The 26,945-nt window shown below is 20.8% G+C and overlaps 1 protein-coding gene across 2 annotated transcripts; it reads right to left on the reverse strand.

The window, feature by feature from the left end:
* Positions 1 to 767: 767 nt before the first annotated feature.
* Positions 768 to 24,962, reverse strand: LOC122512538 (piwi-like protein Siwi). Of its 2 annotated transcripts, none has more exons than XM_043628433.1 (12): positions 24,808 to 24,962; positions 17,521 to 17,935; positions 13,529 to 13,628; positions 12,996 to 13,106; positions 12,668 to 12,882; positions 10,271 to 10,459; positions 9,857 to 10,027; positions 9,184 to 9,463; positions 8,453 to 8,805; positions 4,455 to 4,869; positions 3,941 to 4,322; positions 768 to 1,052 (listed from the first exon to the last, which is right to left on the reverse strand). In XM_043628433.1, exons 2-12 carry the CDS (start codon positions 17,671 to 17,673, stop codon positions 788 to 790), a joined length of 2,634 nt encoding a protein of 877 aa, XP_043484368.1. In that variant the 5' UTR covers positions 17,674 to 17,935; positions 24,808 to 24,962; the 3' UTR covers positions 768 to 787. The 2 variants fall into 2 exon arrangements, with proteins under 2 accessions (XP_043484368.1, XP_043484367.1); XM_043628432.1 differs by lacking the exon at positions 24,808 to 24,962 and adding an exon at positions 21,190 to 21,430.
* Between the last annotated feature and the right edge of the window lie 1,983 nt (positions 24,963 to 26,945).

Raw genomic sequence — 26,945 nt, forward strand, 5'->3', positions numbered from 1 at the left:
CAAAAAAAAGAACAAATTTTGCGTAAAATAAATTTATTTTCATAAATTTTCCTTTATTTTACATTTTAAATAACATTCACTCGTTATTTATTTAACCCTATAAAAAAGTATATCGCAACATTTTTTATTCATTTTTTTGTAATTTTTTTTTTCTATTTTATACTAAATTCTTGTTTTTTTTTTTTTGTTTGTTCATCTCATAGTAAAAAAAATGAAAACTATAATGAAAAAACGTAATAATTAAAAAAAGAAGAAGAAACTTAAATCAAATTTTTAAAAAGAAAGAAAAAATAATTTTTTTCGTTTATCTTTCGTTTTTTAAATTTTTGAAAAAAACACATTAATTCATTTTTGTCATTTAGAAAAATTATTTTGTACTTTAAAAACTCTTTTTCTCCCCACCCATTCACACTCTTCTTTTTCTCATCACCATTCACTTAAATCTAATGGAAAATTCTCTCCAAGTTCTTTACAAAAAAAAAGCAAAAAAAAAACTAATTGAACCAAACTTTGGTTTTTTCTTTCTAAAACTCGAGAAGAATTTTTCTTTAAAAATACAATTTTCAAACAAAATAGAAATTAAATGAAAAATTTCTTTTTGCCGTAAGGTAAAAAAAATATATAATATGTATATATATATGTAAAACATAATCGAAGAAATTTCGAATTTTTGAACGAAAAGAAAAAAATATACTTTGTGTTTTCAAGAGAGAAAAAAACAAACAGAAATTGGAGAAGAAAAAAAATTGGAAAATCGTTTTTTTTTCTCGCTCACGTTCTCCTTTTTTTATAAATAATAAAGAAGCGTCTCGAGTTGTCCGCTGGGTGGTCGTTGAATTGCTTGGGCGACGAGTGCGGCCAATTTGTGTGCGTATTGACAGGGAGCTGGCACTTTCACGGCACCGGCGAAATTGTAATACATTTGTGTTAATTTGTAGGTCATTCTTTGTATTTTATCGGGACCCCATTCGGATGTATCGGAAATAATACTGTACGCCGATGGTGCAATTGTTCCCTTGCCTCCGCCTTGTGACACCAGGAAGAAGTCGTAGCTAAAAGGGGAAAGAAAAGGAGAAAAAATCGTGAGGATTAAAATTCAAAATTTACTTCTCTGGAGAAAAAAAAGACAATTGCGAGCTTCGTACTCATTTATTATAAAACAAGAATATATCGATTACTCCAAGTCTTCATTTCAATTCAATTATTCATTTCTAGAATTTTTAACTAAAATTCTTCTTTAAATCAATTATTTTTAATAACTTTTGAAAAAGTTCTTCTTTTGGAAATTTTTTATATTCATTTGTTTACAATTCAATTTCACCAAAAATTTTCATTATTCCTAAATTCTTCAATGAAAAAAATTTGAAATTAAAAACTTCAAATAATTAAAAACAAAATTTCATTAAACTTTTTGAAAAAAATTAATTCTATAAATTTTCCTTAAAAATCTTATCAAGAATTTAATTATTTTTATAGATAATGAAATTATATTCGCAGGAATTCAATTATTCTCAAAAAATTTGAATAAAATTCTTCGAATAAAAGTAATTGAATTTTTTATAGAAATTTTTATTTAATTTATAATTGAAATTATTTTAAAAAATTTTATACAATTTTTTGAAAATAATTGAATTTTTGCGAAGAATATTATTTTTGTAATGAAAATTATTATAAAGAAATTTATAAAATTTTTCGTAAATAACTGAATTTCTGAGAAGAATTTTATTAAAATATTTGGAAAAATAATTTTATTATTTTATGAATTTAATGAAAACGATAATTAAAATAATTGAATTCAAGCGAAGAATTTTATTTTTTTTATAAAAATAATTAAAAAAAATAGTTTTTTGAACAATTTTTAATATAATGGAATTTTTTCTGGACTTTTTTTTGTAATTGAAAAATTTTATTAAAGTTTTTGAAAAATAATTAAATTGTTTTAACAAATTTTTGTAAAAGTTTAAAAAAAAAATTGAATTGAAGCGAAGACTTTTATTTTTTATTAAAATAATTGAAAAAAAAGTTTTTTGAACAATTTTTAATGTTTAATTGAATTTTTTTTTGGAATTTTTTTTTTTTGTAATTGAAACATTTTATTAAAATTTATAAAAATTAAAAAATAATTGAATTGTTTTTGATGAATTTGATTAAATTTTTAATTGACAGTCATTGAATTGATTCGAAGAATTTTATTATTTTCGAAAATATTTGAATTTTTCTAAAGAATTTTATTAGAATTTTTGAAAAGTAATAATTGAATTATTTCGACGAATTTTAATAAGAGATTTAAAAATAATTGGATTCAAGCGAAGAATTTTATTTTTTATAAATTAAATAATTCAAAAATAATTTATTCTAAAATTTTCTTTTGTAATTGAAGAATTTTATTTTTAAAGTTTTTGAAAAATAATTGAATTGTTTCAACAAATTTTTTTCGAAATTTTGAAAAATAAATTAATTTTTTTTAAGAATTTTATGAAAATTTTTTAAAATAATTGAATTTTTTTTAAATTTTGATAAAATTGTATTTAAAAAAAGAATTGACTTCTAGCGAAAGATTTTATTATTTATAAAAAATAATTTAATTTTTTTTTTGAAGAATTCAAGAAACAATTTAATTATTTTTATGAATTTGTAAAATCCTCCGCAATTATTCCATTATTTTCATAAATTTAAGAAAATTCTTCACAAGAATTAAAATATTTTCATAAATAATAAAATTCTAGAAAGAAATTCAATTGTTTTCATAAATAATAAAATGTTTCGGAAGAATTCAATTATTTTCAAAACAACTTTAATAAAGTTTCTCGAAATAATACAATTATTTTTTTAAATATTATTTAAATTCAATTATTTTCAAGAGTTTTAATAAAAATTCAATTATTTTCAACATTTCTTCGAAATAATTCAATTATTTTTAAAATTGACAAAATTCTTGTCGCAAGAATCCAATTATTTTCAAAATTGATAAAAATGTCAGCAAGAATTCAATTATTTTCAAAAAAATGATAAAATTCTTCGTAAATATTAAATTATTTTCAATATTAATTTTTACGTTATTTCAATTATTCTGACATTGTTCAATTAAATATATATTAGAAAATAAAAATTTGAAGAATTAAAGAAAAATTTAATTAAACTTTTTTAAGAAAAATTAATTCTGCAGAATTGTTAGTTTGTATGAAAAAAGTTCAAATTTTTCAAGATTTTAATTTAAAACCTTTTCAAAATTCAATTATTTCTAAAAATTTACGCTATATTGCTTTCAATATTCAATAATAATCTAAAATTTTAACTGAAATTCATTTTTATGAAATGAAAATCAATATTTACTAGAAAAATCCACGAGAATTCAATTATTTAAATACAAATTTAAATGTAAAAATGCAAATAAATATTTTATTAAATAATTGAATGTTTCTTGAAATTGAATTTTCATAAAGAATTTTATAAACAAATTTTTAAATAATTGAATTCTCTTGACAAATTTTAATAAAAATTTTAAAAATAAGTTCATTTTTCGGAAATTTAATTAAAATTTTAATTAAAAATAATTTAATTTCTCTAAAAAATTTTGTAAGAGTTTTTGAAAATAATTAAAATTTTGTCAAGAATTTTGTTAAAGTTTTTAAAAATAATTGAATTCCGGAGAAAAATTTATAAAGATTATTGAAATTTAACGAGAATTTTTGTGAATTATTATTTAACACAATTAAATTTCTGCGAAGAATTATATTAATTTTTGAAAATAATTGAAATTTTACAAAGTATTTTATTAAAATTTTTGAAAATAATTGAATTTCGGAGAAGAATTTTTTTTCATATATTTTTAAAAATAATTGAATTTCTTCGAAGAATTTTATTATTTAAGTTATAATTAAATTTTTCCAAAGAAACTTTTTTCTTATTATTTTTTTTTAACGATAAATAAGAAACTTACCGTGCCGGGTTCGTGACAACGTCGTCGACGACGGTTCCCGCCGGTGCATTGTTATTTTGATGGAAGAAGCGCGTGTTGATTTTCTTCGTGACAATGATGAATGCCAATCGAACGTTACTAATTTCACCGCCATAGACGCCAGCCAATTTGATTTTCAACTCTTCGACTTCGATTTCGTGGACAAATGGAATTTGTCCCTCGCCCACACCATCGCGGTAGAAAATAATTGTCGAGGGTAATCTGTTATTCACCTCTTGATATTTTCTCACAGCTTTGCACATATTCACACCTAAATCGTTTGACAATTCCTCTCCGGATGTGTGCGCACTCACTGCGCTAAAGTACCGACTGAAATTGTTGTCCAACGACGCCACTAATGCGCCTGGAAAAAGAAAAAAGACCGTGAATAACAAAAATTAACAAATAAAGATAGTAAATAAATACTTCCTCTATGAGGAAGTAATAAGAAACAAAGAAATAATTTTTTTTTGAATCTAAAATATAAAAGACTCACCAAAATCACGACCACGAGTTGTTTTGTCGTGACAGACATCAAAGCCAGCGACCATAATGTTACCGCCCGGAATTTCCACGGTCCAACCGGCGCCACCGAGTTTACAATTCATTTGAATTGCGATTTTAGTAGCGGCGGTTAAATTTGGCCGTCCCTTGGAGAAAATTGTCTTCGTGAGTACAACTTGACTCAAACACGGGCGATCGACGCAGCATTTTTTCTTAATCGCTGAATAACGATCCAAATTGTTGTTCGGAACAATGAACATCATTAATTGTGGATTGGAACGGGACATGACCTCTTCCAATTTGTCCGTGTAGAAATTCGTACGATCTTGTTGAATTTCCATTACTCTCGGCTGTTCAACGCGGAATCTCATTCCTTGAGATGCGCGCATTATACAATTCACCAATTCCTGCAATTCAATTAATATTCATCAACTACTCATCAAAATCAAGTGTTCAGTTTGAAATTATAACAATTATACCATTTTTTTAACTTTTTAATATCAATATCAATTTCAATTTTTAAATAATTTTAAATTCAAAGAATCGTAAATTTCTATTTTCAAGTAAAAAAAAAGAAAAAAAAAGATTTAATCTACTTTTTTTTTGTTCAACAAAATTCCCGGTTTTTTCTCGACTTTGTCCTAATTTTTCCCAATTTTTTTTCTCATCAAATTTAAATTTATTTGATTTCGAACAGAAATAAATCTACAAATGGCTTCAAAAATTTTTTATTAGAGTTTTGATGAATAAATAAATTCTTTTGACGAGATACTTTAAATTTTTTGCAAATGTTTTTTTTTTTTACTTTTAACAGAAAATTTAGAAAATAATTGAATTATAAACAAAGAATTTTTTCAATTTTTTAAAATTGTCTATTCATAATTATAGTTGAAAATTTGATTAATTCAATTTTATTAAAATTTATTGATACTAATTGAATTTCTGCAAAGAATTTGACTATTTATAAAAGTAATTGAATCCTTTCAAAGAATTTTATTCTTTATGAAAATTTTGTAAAGAATTTTATAAAAATGCATCAAAATAATTAAATTTTCGGGAATAATTTTGTTATTTATATTTAATAATTGAATTATTGCGAAAAATTGTATTAAAATGTTTAAAAAGAATTGAATTTCAGTGAAAAATTTTGTTATTTTTTGAAAATAATTGAATTCTTCATTAGAATTTTATAAACATTGTTTTAAATAATTAATTTTATCGAAATAAAATAAATATTATATGAAAATTTTATTTTAAATAATTGAATTCTTGTGGAAATCTTTATTTGTGAAAATAATTGAATTTTTCGATTTTTTTGTCATTTTCAAGTATTTTAAATTGTTTTTTTTCAATTCTAAGATTTTTTTTGTTATTTTCAAGTATTTTTTATTATTTTCTCAATTTTAAGGAATTTCTTGTTGTTTTCAATCTTTTTATAATTATTTTTCTACTTGTAAAAAATTTATTTGTCATTTTCGAGTATTTTTTTTTAATTGTTTTTTTGTTATTAATAATTGAATTCTTGCAAAGAATTTTAATAAATCATTTTTTTGAATAATTCATTTTTTTGAGGAATTGAAATTAAATTTTCAAGAATAATATTACATTTCTCGAGCAATTCCTGTAAAATTGTATTAATAATAATTGAAATCCTGCAATTAATTTTATTATTTTTGAAAATAATTGAATTGTTTGTTTAGAATTTTATGGAAATTTATGAAAATAACTGAATTCTAGTGAAGAATTTTTTTTTACAATTTCTAGAAATAATTGAATTCTTTCGACGAATTTTAATTAAATTTTTAAGAATAATTACATTTTTCGAGGAATTCGATTAAAATTGTATTAAAAATAATTGAAATTCTGCAATGAATTTTACTATTTATGGAAATAATTAAATATATTGCGAAGAAATCCTGCGATGAGTTTTATTATTTACGAAAATAATTAAATTCCTAAAAACAGTTTTATTATTTGTGAAAATAATTGAATTCGTGTCAAGAATTTTATTAAAATTTTTCCAAATAATTGAATTCTTATCGTAAATATTGTTGTTTATAAAAAAAAATGCATGTTCCAACAAATTATATTAAAATTCCGAAAAATAATTGAATTTCCGTGAAGAATTTCGTTATTAGTTAAAACTTTTGAAATAATGAAATAAAATTCAAAAAAATTCAACTAATTTCAAGAGAATAGAAATTTAAATTAAAAAAAAAAATTATTTTTACAGATTTGTTAATTAAAAATTATAAAAAATTCAGTTTTTTACTGATTTTAATTTGAAACCTTCTCAAATTTCAATTATTTATAAAAAAAATTCACGCAACAATGCTTTTCATATATTCAAAATCTTATCAAAAATTGTAACGCAGAAATTAATTTTTAAATTATTTTTATTGCAAAATTCTTCGAAAATTCAAATTATTTAAGTGCAAAAATAAATAATTTGTTGAATAAATGAATATTTTTTAAAATTGAATTCTCATAAAGATTTTTTTTTCAACAAACTTTTAAATAATTGAATTCTTGAGAAGAGTTTTATTGAAATTTTTTAAATAATTGAATTCCAGTGAAAAATTTTATTATTTGTGAAAATAATTGAATTCGTGTCAAGAATTTTATTAAAATTTTTCGAAAACAATTGAATTTTTATGTTGAGAATTGTTATTTATGAAAATAATTGAATTTTGTAAAGAATTTTATTAAAAATTCCTGACAATAATTGAATTCTTGAGAAGAATTTTATTGAAATTTTTTAAATAAATGAATTTTAGTGAAAAATTTTATTATTTATGAAAATAATTAAATGTTTGCCTAGAATTTTATTACCATTTTTGAAAATAACTGAATTATGGAGAACAATTTAATTATTTATAAAGATAATTCAAATTCTGAGAAGTATTTAAAAAAATTTTTAATTTCAATTTCTGCAAAGAATTTTATTACTTTCAAAAATAATTGAATTGTTTTTTTTTAGAATTTTATGGAAATTTATAAAAATAATTGAATTCTTATAAAGAATTTTTTTTAAAAATAATATTCAACAGAATTTAGTAAATCTGAAGAATTTTGCTCTATTTATCGAAATAATTGAATTCTTGAGAAGAATTTTTTTTTACAATTTCTAGAAATAATTCCATTCTTTCGACGAATTTCAATAAAATTTTGAAGAATAATTCCTTTTTTCGAGGAATTCGATTAAAATTGTATTAAGAATAATTGAAATTCCACAATGAGTTTTACTATTTATGAAAATAATTATTGCGAAGAAATAGATTTTCTAAAAATAAAATTATAATTACTGACTAACTTATTATTTTCGAAAAATTTAAATAAAATTCTCTAAGAGAATTTAATTATTTTTAATAAAATGTAAAGAAATTTGAATTATTTCAAAAATTTTCAATTATTTGTCCATAAAAATTCAATTATCTTGAAACAAAAGAATAGAAAAATTTCAAAAATCTTCTTTATCAGAATTTTCAAAAAAAAACTTTGCGAAAATTCAATTTTATTAAAAAATTATTATGTATTGTCAGTATCTTTTTTTTAAATTAACTAATAAAAATTTGAATTATTAATCTTCGCACAAAGAGACATGAATACTAGAATGAGACTCTTGCTAAAATTCAATTATTTATCAAATTATTAAATTAAAATAAAATACTTTGAAAATTCGATTTGTTAATAAATTTTTTAATGAAATTCTTTAACAAATTTTAATTGAAATAAAAGTTTTTTTTTAATTTGGTGAAAAAATTTCCGGTTTGGCATAAAATTCCTGGCTTATTTCCCGTTTTTTTTCTGGTCGAATTAAATTCCCGGCTATTTCCCGGTTAGTAGACTAACTTTTCTTATTATTCTTTTTTTTATTAATCAATTATTGATTAATAAAAAAAAAGAATAATAAGAAAAGAAAAAAGAATAGTAAAAAAAAGAAAAAACGAATAATAAGAAAAGAAAAAGAAGAATAATAAAAAAAAGTACCTGCGTGTCGCGCTTCATTCGCGATGTACTGATAATTATCCAGTCTTTAAGGTGGCACGTGACCAGCATTTCGTTTGATCGAACTTCCCCGTCCCAATTGTTGCCCCTTGGCGTCAATGTAATTCCATTGGCCATTATGATTTTCTCCTTGGGAATAACATGGCCGGGTAGTTGAACGAGCTTGTTGTCCAATTTCAAACCCCAGTCATTCAATTCATCGGCGATTTTCTGCTCGCTAAGTAGACGTCTGTTGAACGACATGAGACGTTCAATTCTTGCTCTCGGTTCCAATTTTGTATGAGTTGCGAGTGCATTCATTGTCTGATAGGACGATCTCATTTCGTCCGTGATTCCTGAAAGAAATCATTTGCTTCTTTAATTATTTGTATTTTCAATTCTTTAATTTTCATCAATAAAAATTATTTAACAATTTGACCTTTTATTTTCGTTTCTAGTTTTTTAATTTAATTTTAACTTTCTTTATGGTTAATATTTAACAACAACACTGGTCGAGAAAATTAACATTTTTTCTTGCTACAACAATAAAGGTTTCTTTTCTTCTTAGTAGAAGTACTTCTACTAAATTTTCCCCTTCTAGTTTTCAAATTTAACTTTAGTTTTCCTTTTTTTCTTTCGTTAATTATTTTAATGACTACAAATTTTAGTTCGTCGTTTGGTTTAAAAAAAAAATGTTCGTCGTTAAGTTTAAATTTCAAAGTGCATAAAATTACCAGTTGTTCGGCACAGCTCGGGAACCAGGTAGATTAATTCAGCTTGTCCAGCGCGACGCTCCTTTGGTTTGGCACGTGACACTAACATTGGTTGCGAGTCGTTTCTAATTCGAATTCCGTATTTTTGATTGTAGTAGTCATGGTAAGTAATGTCTTCGCCATTTCTCAATTTGAATGTGGATTTTGGCTTCACTGAGTAGTCGACGTCATCAATGCGATAGGTGTTGTTATTGTATGCGGTCAATACAATTTGGCCCATAATTTCCTTAGCAAAATGCGTCTGAAAAGGAAAGAAAACAAATTTTAATCAATTTTTATCATCATGTATCAATTTTTATTTATTTATTTACTCGAGAAAATTTAGTTTTTTTTTCAAAATATAAAAAAGCAGAAGTAGGTAATTGAAAAAAAAATAAGAAAAAGTAAGTCTTTTTCTTTATGGCAAAAAAGTAAAAATATAATAAATAAAAAGAGAAAGTAATTCGTCTTGTGTCTTATATTTATTACAATAAAATAAAAATAAATAAATTCCAAAAGAATAAAAGAAACAAAGCAATAGAAGAAAAACCATCGAAATAATAAAGAATAAAGAAATGAAACAAAAAAAAATAAAATGTAAATAAATAGAAATAGAAGAAAAATAAGATAAAAATTGTATTAGAAGAAAAATTACCTTGTATTCTTGTTTGTGCAAGGAATAGAATTGTCCCAGCATGTCGAGAACTGTTTCCTCTCGCATGACTTTGTGCGTTATTTCGGCGCACATAAGAATATTGTACTCGCATTGTCTGATCGACGTCAAATATCCCGGCCACAGTTCTAAGCGATGCTCTCTAATTGAAACCTAAAAAACAGATTTTTTTTATTAATTTTGTATTTATTTTTCTAATACAGAAAAAAATATTTAATCTAAATACAATACAAACAAATAGAATAAAAATAATAACAATAATAATAATAATAATAATAATAATAATAAATAGAAGTAAAATAATTAAAATTTTTAAATACACAAATTAGGTGCTATATTTTTGTTTTGGAAAAAGAAATAAATTAAATAAAAACAGAAAAGAAATAAATTACATACCTTGTTTTGTGCGTCGAAGAAGTTTCTTCCAACGAGTTGCAGTTTCAAGTAATCCAAACATTTTCTCATGATGATATTGAAAAATTGAATGTAATGGTGATCGCCTTTTGCAAGTTCAGTTGTGAATTTAACATTGATTTTTATCTGAACCTCGTCCGATTGTCTTGTGGAGAATAGTTCAAGGCCCTCCTGTGTAACAATAATGAAAGTTAATAATAATAATTCAAAAAAGAAAACAATTTTACATAGATTCATATTCCTTTCGACTAAATAAAATATGAAAGGAAAATTTCACATAGGAAGTATATTTCTATCGACTAAATAAAATATTAAAGGAAAAGGAGAGTTTAAATAATTCAATTCCTGAGAAATTTTTTATTATTCATGAAAAGAATTAAATTCTTAAGAAGATTTTTACAAACATTTTTTAAATTGAATTCTGTTTGGAAATTTTGATGAAAATAGCAGATATTTAAAATCATTGAATTGCGAAAAGTTTTTAAAAATAATTCAATTTTACAAAGAATTCTATTAAAAATGGTTGACAATAATTGAATGTCTGTGTGGCATTTTAATAAATTTCTTTTGAAAATAATTCAATTCCTAAAAAGCATTTTATTATTTATGATGAAAATAATTGAATTCTTGCGAACCATTTTATTAGAATTTTTTTTTAAATAATTGAATTTCCACTAGAAAAAAATTTATTACTTTTAAAAATAATTGAATTCCCGAGAAGAATTATTTATACGTAAATAATTGAAATTTTCGGGAAGAATTTTATTAAAAATCTAAAAGAATAATTGAATTATTTCAAAAAAAAAAAAAAAAAAATTTAATTAAAATTGTATATTTAAAATAATTCATTTCTTTCGAACAATTTTATTAAAATATTTGAAAATAATTGAATTCCTGTGAAAAATTCTAATATTTTTATAAATAATAGAATTCTTACCAAAGAATTTTAAATAAACATTTTTTTTTTAAATAATTGATTTTTTTTGAGGAATTAAAATTAAATTTTTCAGAATAATTACATTTTTCGATCAATTCCTGTTTTTGTATTTAAAAAAATAATTAAAGAAGAATTTTTATTAAATTTCGTAGAAATAATGTAATTTTTTAAAGTAATTTTAATTGAAAATTTTGAAAATAATTCAAATTTACAAAAAATTTTATTAAAAACTTTTGAGAACAATTGAAATGTTTAGAAAAATTTTATTACAATTTTTTTTTAAAAATAATTAAACTCGTTTGAAAAATTTTATTAAAATTATCTTGAATTTAATTGAATTTTTTTCCAGAAGAAATTTAATTTAAATTGTATTGAAAGTAATTGAATTTCTCAGAATTGAATTTTTTTTTTTTAAATGATTTTTTCAAAAGAATTTCATCAAAATTGTTAAAATTAATTGAATTTATATCAAAATTCTTGAAAATAATCGAAATTAATTAATATTTTTAAAAATAATTCTATTCTTTCGAGAAATTTTATTAAAATTGTATTGAAAATAATTGAATACGTAGAAAGATTTTTATTAAAATTTTGTAAAATAATTGAATTGTTTTAAAGAATTTATTTCAATATTCTTGAAAATAATGAAGTTTTTTTCTTTAATTTTTACTGAAAATTTTGAAAATAATTGAATTTTATGAAGAATTTCTTTTAAGTTTTTAAAACAATCGTGTTTATTAACAATTGTAAATAATTAAATTCTTTCAAAGAATTTAAAAAAATATTTTTAAAATAATTGATTTTTGCGAGGAATAAAAATTAAGTTTTTAAGAATAATTATATTTTTCGAGCAATTCCTGTGAAATTGTATTAAAAATAATTGAATTTCTGAGAAGAATTTTATTATTTAGGAAAATAATTGAATTATTGCGAAAAATTTTATTAAAATGTTTGAAAAGAATTGAATTTTTGTGCAAAATTTTGTTATTTTTGAAAATAATTGAATTCTTCATAAGAATTTTATAAACATTTTTTTAAATAATTAATTTTTTCGAAATATAATAAATATTATGAAAATTTTATTTTAAATAATTGAATTCTTGTGGAAAACTTTTTTTTTGTGAAAATAATCGAATTTTTCGATTAATTAATTGAGAATAGTATTAAAAATAATTGAAATTCTTCGATTAGTTTTATTATTTATGAAAATAATTCAATTCTTGCTGAGAATTTTATGAAACATTTTTTTAAAAAATTGAATTTCCATGAAAAATGTTTTTATTTATTAAATGAGTGCGAAGCTTGAAAGATAGATAAAAGGAAAAATGCGTAAAAGGGTTTAAAAAAAGGGAAAGAAACAAAAAAATAGAAGGAGGAAAAAAGAAAAAAAAAAGAAGAGGAAAAAGAAAAGGGAAAAAAGGGCAAAAAATAAATGAAATTACCTCCGGAAGTTTTGTACTTGTGTACATGACTGTTCCATCGAAAATATATGCGCCGAGTGTCGCTCGATGCAATCGTAAAAGACCCTTTCGTACAATCGTACGATCTTCCTCGGGAGAGAAATCAATTCGATACTGATATAGACCCCAATGTTTATTGCTCTTTGTCATCAGTTGGAAGTAATTTGCTTGCAAATCAATTTTCTGCCCATAAGTTCCTGAAAAAACGAAAATCATTTTTTAATATAAGATAATAAAATTAAATAGATAAAATTAAATAATTTCAATATTAGATATAATTTAAAATAATTATTATATTATTGAACTGTACCTTGTTTCGTTGTACATCCCGGGGGTTTTGTGTGTAAACATTCCGCTTCGTTGACGCGTCTGCGTCCTCTCATTCCGCCTCTGCCAACGGCAACCGTATCTCCTGTGCCTCCTGCAAAAAGATAAGAATTAATAAAAGTACCTTTGTAAAATAATTAAATTCTTCTCAGAATTTTTATTACAATTTTCTAAAATAATCTAATTCATTCAATAAATTTTATTAAAATGTAGAAAATAATTAAATTCTTTCGACTTTACTAAAGGTTTTGACAATAATTGAATTCTTTCAAAAAATTTCTTTAATTTACTGAGTATACTCGATTTTGTTAATAATTCTTATTAATAATTTTACTATTAAAACTTTATTAAATATATTGATGGAAAATTCAACTCTTTTAAACAATTTTATAAGAGTTTTTCTAAATAATTAAATTCTTTGAAAAAAAACTCGAAAGAGCGTCAAATTTATAAATAGAAGTAAAAAAAAAATATCGATATTCTTCTTTTTTTTCAATAATTATGAAAGTTAATTACCACCAGGTGGAGTGGTAGTTCCAGGGGGAGTGGAACCACCTGAAGCACGTCCGCCACTCTCATCACGGGGTTTCGAAACTCTTTCAGTGGCCCTGCCACCCTATAAAAAATCACAAATAATAATTAAAGCGAAAAATTACAATAAGAATATAATTTATTCTTTTAAAAAATTCGACGAAACCTCAATTATTAATTTTAAAAAAAAATTAGAAAAAAAACGAAAAGTTTAAAAATACAGAAAATAAACTCGAAAAACAATTTTTTTTATGGAAGAATATAAATCCTAGGAAAAATAGAAACAATTTTTGTTATTTTCTTTTTTTTTTTTTTAGAAAAATAGAAACAATTTTTGTTAATTTTTTAGAAACATAGAAACCATTCTTTTACTTTCTGTTAGAAAAATAGCAATAATTTGTTGTTGTTTCCTTTTAGAAATGTAAAAACAATATTTAGTTTCTTTTAGAAAAAATTGAAACAATTTTTTATTTTCTGCTAGAAAAATAGAAACAACTTTTATTTTGTTTCAAAAAAATAAAACAGGGTTGCCACAAAAATTTTATTTTGATTTTTCCCCCGACTTTTCTCTGATTTCCAGACAAAATTTTGACTTTTTTCAAAAGAAATATTCTGATTCACTCCAAAAATTATTAGATTTTCAAAAAAATGTTGTATTACATTTACGAATTTCTTTAATTGTAAAATTATTCAAAGACATCAATAACTTCTTTTTTAAATAAATATTTAATCATAATTTGAAAATTAAGATTTTCAAATAACATGCAAAAATTTATAATTTATTAATTATAATTTAAAATTCTAAGTGATATTCATTTTTCAATAAATTTTCATTAGTAAATTATTCGAGAATTCAATTATTTAAATACAAAAATAAATAATTGAATATTTCTTAAAATTGAATTCTTTATGAAGAATTTTATCAACAAATTTTAAGAATAAATGCAGTTTTCTATCATTTTATTTAAAATTGTCCAAAAAATAATTGAAATTCTGCGATAAAGTTTTGTTATTTATGAAAATAATTAAATACTTGCAACGAATTTTAATAAAAATTTTTTTGAAGAATTGAATTCCTGTGAAGAATTTTATTTGTGAAAATAATTGAATTTCAGAGAAAAATAATATTATTCATGAAAATAATTAATTTCTTCTAAAGAATTTTATTCAAAATTTTTTTTTTAAATTTATTATTTCTGAAAATAATTGATTTCTTGTGAAGAATTTTATTCAAATTTTTTAAATAATTGAATTTCTCAGAATTTTTTATAATATTTTGAAAATAATTAAATTCCATCGACAAAATTTCATTAAAAAAATTGAAAATAATTGAAATCTGACGAAGAATTTTATTAAATTTTTTTTTAAATAATTGAATTCTTGTGAAAAGTTTTATTTTTGAGAAAAATTGATTTCTTGAAAGGAATTTAATTAAAATTTCTTAAATAATTGAAATTGCTTCGAAGAATTTTATTTTTTAAGAAAATAATTGAATTGTTTCGAAGATTTTTACAAACATTTTTGACAGTAAAATTGTAATTCCTATGAGGAATGTTATATTTTACGAAAATAATTGTATTCTATAGTCAATTTTATTATAATTTTTCAAATTTATAAAGCATTTTATCAAAATTTTTGAAATAATTGAATTCTCGAGAAAAATTTTATTATTTATGAAAATAATTGATTTCTTACGAAGAATTTTATTCAAATTTTCTTCAAATAATTGAATTCCCATAAAAAAAATGTATTATTTGTGAAAATAATTGAATTCTAAAGAAGAATTGTATTGAAAATAATTGAATTGAATAGGAAAATTTTATTAAAATTGCAATTTTATTAACTAAATCTTGTAAAGAATTTTGTCAAAATTTTTTCAAATAATAGAATTTTTAAAAGAATTTTATTTAAATTTTGCGAAATAATTAAATTTCTCAGAACTATTTTTTTCTATTCTTTGAATATATTTAAATTCTTTCGATAAACTTCATTATTAAAAATTAAAAATAATTGAATTGTTGCGAAGAAATTTATATAAAAAAAATTGGAAAGTAATTAAATTTAATCAAATTTATGAAAATAATTCAATTCTTAAGAAAAATTCAATTTCTTATAAAAAATTGAAATTCATTAGAAGAGTTTTATCAAAATTTTTAAAATAATTGAATTCTTTAGAAGAATTTTATCAAAATTATTTTAAATAATTGAATTCTTCAGACGAATTTTATTAAAATCTTTAAAATTATTAAAAATTTTTTTGAAAAAACAAAAGAGTTTTAATAAAATTTTTGAAAAATATTGAATTCTTAAGAACAATTTAATTCTTTATGAAAATAAATTAATTCTTAAGAACAATTCAATTTTTTATGAAAATAATTGAATTTTTGAGAAGAACAATTCAATTTTTTATGAAAATAATTGAATTTTTGAGAAGAACAATTCAATTTCTTATGAAAAAAAATTGAATTCTTTAGAAAAATTTTATCAAAATTGTTGAAAATAATTAAATTCTTAAGAAGAATATTCAATTCTTTATGAAAATAATTGAATTCTTCAGAAGAAATTTATTAAAATTTTTTTGGAAAATAATTGAATATTTATTAAAATGAATTGAAATCTTTTAGGGAATAATAATTGAATTCTTAAGAAGAATTGTATTGAAAATAATTGAATTGAATAGGAAAATTTTATTAAAATTTCAATTTTATTAACTAAATCTTGTAAAGAATTTTGTCAAAATTTTTTCAAATAATAGAATTTTTAAAAGAATTTTATTTAAATTTTGCGAAATAATTAAATTTCTCAGAACTATTTTTTTTCAATTCTTTGAATATATTTGAATTCTTTCGATAAACTTCATTATTAAAAATTAAAAATAATTGAATTGGTGCGAAGAAATTTATAAAAAAATTGGAAAATAATTGAATTCCTGTGAAATTTTTATTAAAATTTCGTTTAAATAATTGAATTCTTTTGAAAAATTGTATTAAAATAGTAGATATTAAAAATAATTGAAATGAGGAAATTTTTTTAGAAATAATTGAAATCTTGACAAGAATTTTATTAAATTTTTTGAAAATAATTGAATTTCGGAGAAGAATTGTATTATTTACAAAAATAATTGAAATTTCAACGAGAATGTTTATAAATTTTTGAAAATAATTGAATTTCTGTAATCAGTTGTTCTTAAAAATTCTATTTAAATTCATTAAAAATTGAAATTTTAAAAAATTTCATATTGAAGCCTTTGAAGTTCATCGATTTATGCAGATTTTAAACGCAACTCTTTTGAAATCTAATTAATTTTGAAAATTTTGAAGTAAAATTATTCATTAAATAATTTTTGAGCAATAATTTGATGATAGTTGTTGAAGAATGAAGTTATTTAAAAAGAAATTATTGTGAGAAACAGAAAAAATTGAAAGTTTTGTATTAAAATTCTTGTCAATTTCATAGTTTGTGAGGCAAACAAAAAAGACACAAAAATTTAGAATTTTCTTATAAATTCTAAAACTTAAATTTTTTCCAGTACTTTTAATAAAAATCCCTGACTTTTCCCTGACTTGTGGCAACCCTGTTTTAGAAAAATAGAAAAAATTTTGTTATTTTCTGTTAGAAAAATAGAAAAAAACTTTTATTTTCTTTTAGAGAAAAATAGAAACAATTTTTTATTTTCCGTTAGAAAAATAGAAAAAACTTTTATTTTCTTTTAGAGAAAAATAGAAACAATTTTTTATTTTCCGTTAGAAAAATAGAAAAAACTTTTATTTTCTTTTAGAGAAATATAGAAAAAATTTTGTTATTTTCTGTTAGAAAAATAGAAAAAAAACTTTTATTTTCTTTTAGAGAAAAATAGAAACAATTTTTTATTTTCTATTATAGAAAAATAGAAATAATTTTTTGTTGTTTTCTTTAAGAAAAATAAAACAATTTTATTTTTGTTTTTGAATAAAAAAAAAGAAGAAGAAGAAAGAAACCTGTGTTCCTTGTCGAGATGGACCAGCATCGCCTCCAGGACCAGGTTTCCTGGCCCACGACTCGGATTGCTCTCTGTCGACCGGCTGTGGAGGCCGGGCTCGACCTCGACTCCTTCCCATCGCGCGTCCACCGCTGCTCCCTTGCTCCGACATCTCCTCGTCGTAGTAATCCCTGCTGCCGCTACCACTGTATTCCGAATGTCTTGGATAATTATCGCGCGAATCACGATAATGATCTCTCTGATAATCGCCTCCCCTCTGATGTTGATAGTAGTCTCCTCCTCCTCCTCCCCCACCTCCTCTATGATCTCGCTGATGATAATCTCTCGAGTCGCGCGACTCCCTCGGATAATCCCTCGAGTCTCGTGAATATTCCCTCGGGTCGCGAGAATCACGATCGTACGGATTTCTCGCCCTGTTAAAAAAAGGAAAATCGATTAATAAAATAATATCAAAAATTATAATCAATAAAACAAAAATTGTAATCAATATAAGAAAAAATTATAATCAATATAAAAGAAAAATTATAATCAATAAAATTAAAAATAAATGAAAAATAAAAACAAATAAAGAAATAAATGAAAAATAAAACTAAATAAACAAAAAATAAAGAAAAAATGAATAAATAAATAAAAAATAAAACTAAATAAACAAAAAATAAAGAAAAAATAGATGAAAATTAAAAACAAATAAACAAAAAATAAAGAAGAAATAAATGAAAAATAAAAACAAATAAAGAAATAATAAAACAGTAAAGAAGAAATAAAAAGTAAAAAATAAAATAAAGAAAAAAATATAAACAATAAAGACGAAATAAAGAAAAATTACTAGTTATTGTTCGCAAGAATTCAAGAATGGAAATTTACAAATTTTAATTTGTAAATAATTAAATTATTTTCAAAATATTGAATGAAAATTGTATTGAGGATACAATTCAATTATTTATAAAAAAAATAATTGAATTCTTCAGAACAATTCAATTTCATATGAAAAAAATTTTTAATTCTTTAGCAGAATTTTAAAAAAATGTTTGAAAATAATTGAATTCTTCTGGAGGATTTTATTAAAATTTTTGAAAATACATCATTGAATTTTTAAAAACAATTCAATTCTTTATGAAAATAATTGAATTCTTCAAATTTTTATTGAAAACACAAAAGAATTTTTATAAACAAATTTAATCAAATTTATTAAAATAATTGAATTCTCAAGAAAAATTCAATTTTTCGTGAAAGTAATTGAATTCTCAAGAAGAATTTAATTTCTTATGAAAAAAAATTGAATTCCTTCAGAACAATTTTATCCAAATTTTTGAAAATAATTGAATTCTTCAGGAGGATTTTATTAAAATTTTTGAAAATAATTGAATTTTTAAGAAAAATTCAATTCTTTATGAGAATAGTTTAATTCTGCAAAAGGATTTTATTAAAATCTTTAGAAATTATTAAAATTTTTTATTGAAAACAAAAGAATTTTAATAAAATTTTTGAAAAAAAAAATTAAATTCATAAGAACAATTCAATTTTTTTGTGAAAATAATTGAATTCATAAGAAGAATTTAATTTCTTATGAAAAAAAAAATTTGAATTTCTTCAGAACAATTTTATCCAAATTTTCGAAAATAATTGAATTCTTCAAAAGGATTTTATTAAAATCCTTAGAAATTATTAAAATTTTTTATTTAAAACACAAAAGAATTTTTATAAAGAATTTTAATAAAATTTTTGAAAAAAATTAAATTCATAAGAACAATTCAATTTTTTTGTGAAAATAATTGAATTCTTAGGAATTTAATTTATTATGAAAAAAAATTGAATTCCTTCAGAACAATTGTTCAATAGCAGAAAATTTAATTATAATTGTATTTATAATAATTGAATTTTTATAATTAATTTTATCAACATTTTCAAACAAAAAAATTGGAAAAATTATTTAATTTTTTGGAAAAATTGCATTAAAATGTTAGAAAATAATTAAATTCTATCGAAAAACTCAATTAAAATTGTTTTAAAATTTGAAAATAATTGAATTCTTCCAAAATAATTGAATTTTTTGGGGAAAATTTATTAAATTTTTTTTTTTTTTTTAATAATTGAATTCTTTGGTGAAATATTAAAAATAATTGAAATCTGCCGAAGAATTTTAATATTTTTGAAAGTAATTGAATTTTTTGAGAAATTTTTTTAAAATTATATTAAAAAATTTAATTTTTTCGAATATTGAATTTTTATTTAAAATAATTGAAATCCTGCGAAAAATTTTATTATTTATGACAATTAAATTCTTATAAAAAATAAATGTATTTCTTTGATGAATTTTAATATTAATGAAAATAATTGAATTGTTTTTAGGAAAATTTTATTAAATTTTTTTTTATATAATTGAATTGATAAGAATTTGATTAAAAACTTAGGAAATTAATTTAATTTTTTTTTATTGAAAATAATTTAATTGTTCTGAAGAATTTTATTAAAATTTTTGAAAATAATTGAATTCTTAAGAATATTTCAATTTTCTATGAAAATAATTGAATTCTTGAGAAGAATTTTATCAAAATAATTGACTTCTTTTGAAGAATTCAATTCTTTATTAAAATAATTGACTTCTTTTGAAGAATTCAATTCTTTATGAAAATAATTGACTTCTTTTGAAGAATTCAATTCTTTATGAAAATAATTGAATTGTTTTGAAGAATTCAATTCTTTATGAAAATAATTGACTTCTTTTGAAGAATTCAATTCTTTATGAAAATAATTGAATTCTTGAGAAAAATTCAATTCCTTATAACAAAAATGAAATTTTTTAAAAATAATTGAATTTTAAAAAAATAATTCATTATGAAAATACTTGAATTCTTGAGAAGAATTTACATAAAAAATAATTGAATAAAAATAATAAATAGAAAATAATTAAAATAAATTAAAATAATAATAAGAATTAATATTAAGACTAATTTTTAGGTTTCCCTTTAAATTTAAGAGAAAAGTGAAAAATTCTCATAAAAGAATTAATTTTCTTTTTTGAAATCCGAGAAAAAGAAATAAAAGGAACAAAAATATTTAAAGCGTTGAATATTTGAATAAACGATGAATATTTAGAAAAGCTGATGAATGCAGACAAGCAACGAAACACTTTGTAAGAAAAAAAGCCCTGACCGTCAAGAAATTGAAACCAGAGAAAAATCTAATCATGAATTAAATTACACGTGACAATAAATATATAAAGTAACCTGTTAAAAAAAATACCACCGGCCTTTTTTTCTTTAACCGACAATTATTCTTCGAAAATAAAATTTTACACACAAAGTTCGATAAAACGAAAGAAAATTCCAAAAAGGAAAAAATAATTCGTAAATTTAGTACAAATATTTTTTGGTTAACCGGTGAATATCTTTCGCGAAGCAAAAAGATAAATTCTAAATTTAAAATTTTAAATTGTAAATAAGTAAAAGTAGAAAATAGAAAAAAAGGAAAAAGATCATAAAAAGTAATAAAAGGAAAGAATTTTTATTATAAGAGAAAATTAAAAAAGAGAAAGTTATACAGAAAGAGAGAGAAGGAATCAAAAAAAGCAAATATTTTGAGGTTATGTTCCAAACAGACAGCGGACTTTTACTTTTCAATAATTTACAAAACTAAAAATATAAAAGAAAAATTAATTTCTACACACCGATAGGGTTCCCTTTGATGTTGATCCTTTGGCATATTTTATTTTATTATTACTAATTTTTTTAAACGAAAAATTTCCCCGAGGAGATTAAATTTTTCTTTCAAAAACTATACAAAACTCGGTTTTTTTTTCTCTCTCCGCGGCGCGCATATAAAGCTCTCACCACGATGGTAAAAATTTCAAAATGGCCACTGACACTGAACGAACACAAGACACAACAGGACTATTAACACACGAATAATCAACAAGCTCTCGAACCCACGAACTTGAAAACCGAGAAAACCCGAAGAAGAATTTATCCTTTGGCTTTTTTAATTCGGGAATGAGAGTGAGACGCGATGACGATTGTTATGTGTGTGTGAGAGAGAGAGAAAAAAAAATCTGAAGAGAAGGGGAAATTGTAAACAGTGCTGCCAATATAGAAAATTTTCTTCTCGAAATATAAATTTTGACCTTGAAAAAAAAGAACAAAAAAATGGTGGGAGAAATTATCTTCTTTTTTAGAAGGAAAAATTTTAATTCTCTCAAAATTCTTGAATTTAAAGAAATTAAATTTAAATTTAAATAACAAAAGGAGAAATTTAAAAAAAAGAGAAATTCGAAATAAAGAAAAGAAATTAAAATTAAAGAAAAGACATTAAAATTTAAATTAATGAAATTTTTATATTTAAATTCTTCGACATTCATAAGTTAAAAGCAATTAAATTTTAAATCTTTTTTTTTTTTTTTTTACTAAATATTAGACTTTGGATGGATTTTTTTAAGAAAAAAAAATTCCGAAGAATTCTAAATAAAATTAAGAAAAAATTAATTGAAAAAACTGTTTTTTTTCTGTCTAATTAGTAACAATGAAAAAAAAAATCCATTTTAGTTGAATATGACTGAAAATTATTAATTTATTTAAATATAAAATTACTTTTTGTTTATTTGATTAGATTTATTTTAAATTCTTTTTATTGTAAATTTACTATTTATTTGAAAATTTAATTTATTAAATTTCCTTATTTCAAATTTATTTCATTGTATTTATAAGTTTGTGAAATTTATTTTTTTTCATTTATTTCAATTATTTTATTTATTTTAATTACTTTCTTTTATTTTAATTAAATTTATTATTTATCGTTTTTTTTTTATTTTAGTTAAAATTTATTCGAACTGATTTAAAATAATAAAAACAAAAAAATGCAAGACAAGAAATTAAGAATGAAAAAATATATTTTAAGAGTCAATTATTTATTAAAAAAATAAAATGGCGCATAAAACTTTAAATTTTTTAACAAAAAATGATTAAAAATTCATTTTTTAATTCAATTTAATGATTTTAATTAACACCTTAATTAGTAAATCTTTTTTAAATATTAATTTAATTTTGAAAATTACGAAAACACTCAATTTTTCATCAGAAAAATTATTAAATTCTTCTTTTTAAGTTAATTTAGCTAATAATTATGATAATTTAATTACCAAATAGATCTTTAATTATTAATTTAATAAAGTTAAGAACAAAATTAAATTTCTAAATAAAAAAATGATTAAAATTTAATTTCTTAATTCAATTTAATAATTTAATTAGAATTCAATTGATTTCAATAAAAATTTAATTAATTTCCAAAGATTTTAATAAAACTCTTTTTAAGAAGTCAATTATTTTCAAAAATTTAGATAAAATTATAAAAATTCAATCGTTTTCATTAAAAATTTTAATTAATTTTCAAAGACTTTCATAAAACTGTATTTAGAAATTCAATTATTTAAAAAATTTCTTCAAAAGAATTTAATTATTTTCAAAAATTTTGATAAAATTCTTTTCAAAAATTCAATTATTTTCGTTAAAAATTTTAATTAATTTTCAAAGATTTTAATAAAACTTGTTTTTAGAAATTTAATAATTATTTAAGCAAATTCTTCAAATGAATTTAATTATTTTCAAAAATTTCGATAAAATTCTTTTAAAAAATTCAATTATTTTCGTTAAAAATTCAATAATTATTGTTCTGCAGAATTTCATTTGATAAAATTTTTTAAAAGATTTTAATTGTTTTTAAAAAAAATTGAATTATTTTCACAAAGTTTATAATAACTTTCTTCTCAAGAATCCAATTATTTTTTATAAAGAATTGAATTGTTTTTAAGAATTCAATTAAAAATTTAAATAATTTCTAAAGATTTTAATAAAATCCTTTTGAAAAATTCAATTTTATTATTTTCATAAAGAATATCATAATTAATTAATTAATTAAATAATTTTTTCAAGTTAATTTAATAATTCTAATAATTTTATTATCAAACAAATGTTTAGCTGTTAATTAATTAATTATTACACTTAAACAAATTCTTTTTTTAATCAAAAAAATGTCAAAAAGAAAAAATGTCCCTAAAATATAAATTTTTATTTTGACAAAATTTACATATTTTTTTTAAATAAAAAATTCTTATAAATAACTACGAACGAAATTATTTTTTATTTATGATAAATAACACGAAACAATGAATAAATACAATACAAATAAATAGCAAAACAATACAAATAAACAGTAAAATAATAGAAATAAATAATAATTTAACGAAAATAAACAATAAAACAATAGAAATATATAAAAAAAATATAAATGTACAATAAAATAATAGAAATAAATATTAAAAATGCAAAAAAATAGTAAAATAACGTAAATAAATAATAAAATACAAATAAACAATAAAATAATAGAAATAATTAATAAAAATGTAAATAAATAATAAAAATGCAAGTAAATAAAGTAAAATAGCAGAAATAAACAATAAAATAACACAAATAAGGAAGAAAATAACAGAAATAAATAATAAAATACAAATAAACAATAAAATAATAGAAATAAATACCAAAAAGACAAATAAACAGTAAAATTCAAATAAACAATAAGTAATATTAATAAATTAAAAAACAAATTTTCAACTTACAAATTACACACACTTTGCAAAAAACATAATTAATTTCACACTATTAGAGAATTAGATAAAAAGTTTAGAAAAAAATCATCCCACAAATGTTTAACGGAGAAAAAAAAATTCTAAAACAATTACCATAAAATTCAATTACTGCAATCAAAATGTTAAAAATTCCAATTATTTTTTACATCGCGAAAAAATAAATTTCACTTCACACAAAAAACGCGAACCACGAGACAAGAACAAAGAAATAAAGGGAATATTAAACTAAAAACCACTATTTTCTCAATTAAAAAAATTAACGATACGAAAAAGGAAAAATATTCACTGAATAAATAAATTAAAAATTTAAAAAAAAACCGTTAAAATGAAAAATAGAGGGAAAACTTGGAAAAATTTCCGAAAACGTGGACCGCGCGCAACAAAGAAAATACACTTCAATTCACTTCACAATTTTTCAATATTTTCAAAGAAAAAAACACAGGAAAATAAATGAACATCTTAACTTCACCGTGATAGCAAAAAAAAAATAAAAAAAAAATGATTGAAAATTAATGAAATTAATAGAAGAAAAACGGAGATGTTTCGCTTTTTTTTGACACGTGTGGAATTTTTTCTCTTTTTTTTCAATAAATTCTTTCTCTAAAAAATTGTTAGTTTTCTTTTCGGATTATTATTTTATTTAGCACTTACTTCAAAAGTTTTTAATCGTTTTTCAATTTTAATTGTAAAAAAACGATCAAGAGAGCTGGATGAAGGAGACTTATTCACGAGATGATGCACTAATTACTAACTGCGCGAAACTGTAAAGAATCAGTGACTCGCGACTCCGGTCGAGCTAAAACATGCGAAAAAATAGGGGAGATTAAACCCACTCCTCCTTTCGCGCAAAGAGTTATGGGTAATGTTGGTGAATTTCGTGAATACGATTCAGCGATTTGTCCATTTGAACGTGCGAGGTTCGTTGATGTAAGGCGCGACGCGATTGGCTCAGGGTTTTCGGAACTCGACTGCCATTGGTCGGGAGATTAGAAAGGAGTGAGTGGTGGGAAATTGCACTCTTGACGCGCAAATTTTTGTTTAGTGCAGTAAGTGCAGTGCTTGATGTTCAGTGTAATTACAATTACTATTGTTTTTAGAGTGTTTGTTTCGAATTTCGCTCGTTAATGAGCTATTTTTGTGTGAATTTATTGTCTATAAAATATGGTGTATAATTCAAGAAGCCTCCAAATCGGAAAAGGAAATATCGAAGTATTGCCGGAACCGGAAGTGATGGGCAAATTTTATTCCCCCGGTGATGAAATTTACAAATATTCCCTCCTTGAGTAAATTTATCAACGAAATTTACAAATATTCCCTCGGTGAGTAAATTTATAACATTTATAATTATGAAATTTACAAATCTTCCCTCGGTGAGTAAATACATTTCATACATTTACGACATTTACTCATAATTTGCTTTTTTAATTTTCTTTCCCATGGAAATATTATCCTTTTGAATTTTTTTGCCAAATGTGACAATTTTTCTAACCTAAAAAGTATTTTTTTTTTCTTATAATGAAATTTTTTTTTTAAATTCAGAAGAAAAATAGACGAAAAATACAAATATTTAAAACTTGATTTTTGAGGTTATGTTTTGACGTAATCGACGTAATCGTAATAAATAATTTACGATTTAATTAAAATTAAAATTTGTTTTTTGACAATAAAAAGCAATAATAATTTATGACTACATCTATAATATGGAAAAATTAATTAGTATAAATTAAACTAAAGGTGAAATATACGAAATATACTTAAATATATAGAAAATTAGAAAATAAATATAGAAAAATTTTATCTTTTATGTAAAAATTCGTCTCTGTTCAGAAAGAAAATTTTTCTAGGCAAAAAAAATACTTTATTAATTATTAATAATTAACAATTAACAATTATAACAATTATTGACACTAATTGAAAAATAAAAATAGATACGAAGAGTAGAATACTAATTTAAAAATATTTTAAAACAAAAAAAAGTTTAAAAATTACAATTACAAATTAATTTTACAAATTCACAATAAGTTCGCAAATAGAATTGATAATTTTTTTTAAATTAAATATAAAAATTGAGAAAGTAACTTGAAATTTAAAAATTGAATTTAAAATTAAAGAATTGAATGAAAGTCAAATATTTTCTTGGAATTTTTTTAAAAATTCTGAAAATAATTGAATTCTTTATAAAATTTAATTATTCAATTTTAATTGCAATTATTTCCTTATAAAAATTCAATTATTTAATTTTAAATTTAAATTTTTTGCCATTTCGTAAAAATTCAATTGAATATTTTTTTAATTAAATCAAAAATTAAAGAATTGAATGTAATTGAAAAATATCTAACAATTAATTAAAATTTTAGTTAGAAAAAAATTTGAAAATAATTGAATTCTTTCAAAGAATTTTTGAAAATTAATATTTTAATTTCAATTATTCAATTTCAATTACAATTTTTTTTTTAAATTCAATTATTCAATTTTAAATGCGATTATTTCTTTATAAAATTCAATTATTCAATTTTAATATTTTAAATGCAATTATTTCTTTATAAACTTCAATTATTCAATTTTAAATACAATTATTTTCTTATAAAATTCGATTATTTAATTTTAAATTCAATTATTTTTTCAATTTCAAAAAATTGAATTTAAAATTGAAGATTTAAATGCGATTGAAAAATAATGCAACAATCAATTGAAATTTAATAAAAAAAAAAATTTGGAAAATAATTGAATTCTTTCTAAGAATTTTTGAAAATTAATTTTTAAACTTCAATTATTCAATTTAAATTATA

This window comes from Leptopilina heterotoma, unplaced genomic scaffold (genome assembly GCF_015476425.1).
Source record: "Leptopilina heterotoma isolate Lh14 unplaced genomic scaffold, ASM1547642v1 Lhet_123, whole genome shotgun sequence".
Classification (NCBI taxonomy): domain Eukaryota; kingdom Metazoa; phylum Arthropoda; class Insecta; order Hymenoptera; family Figitidae; genus Leptopilina; species Leptopilina heterotoma.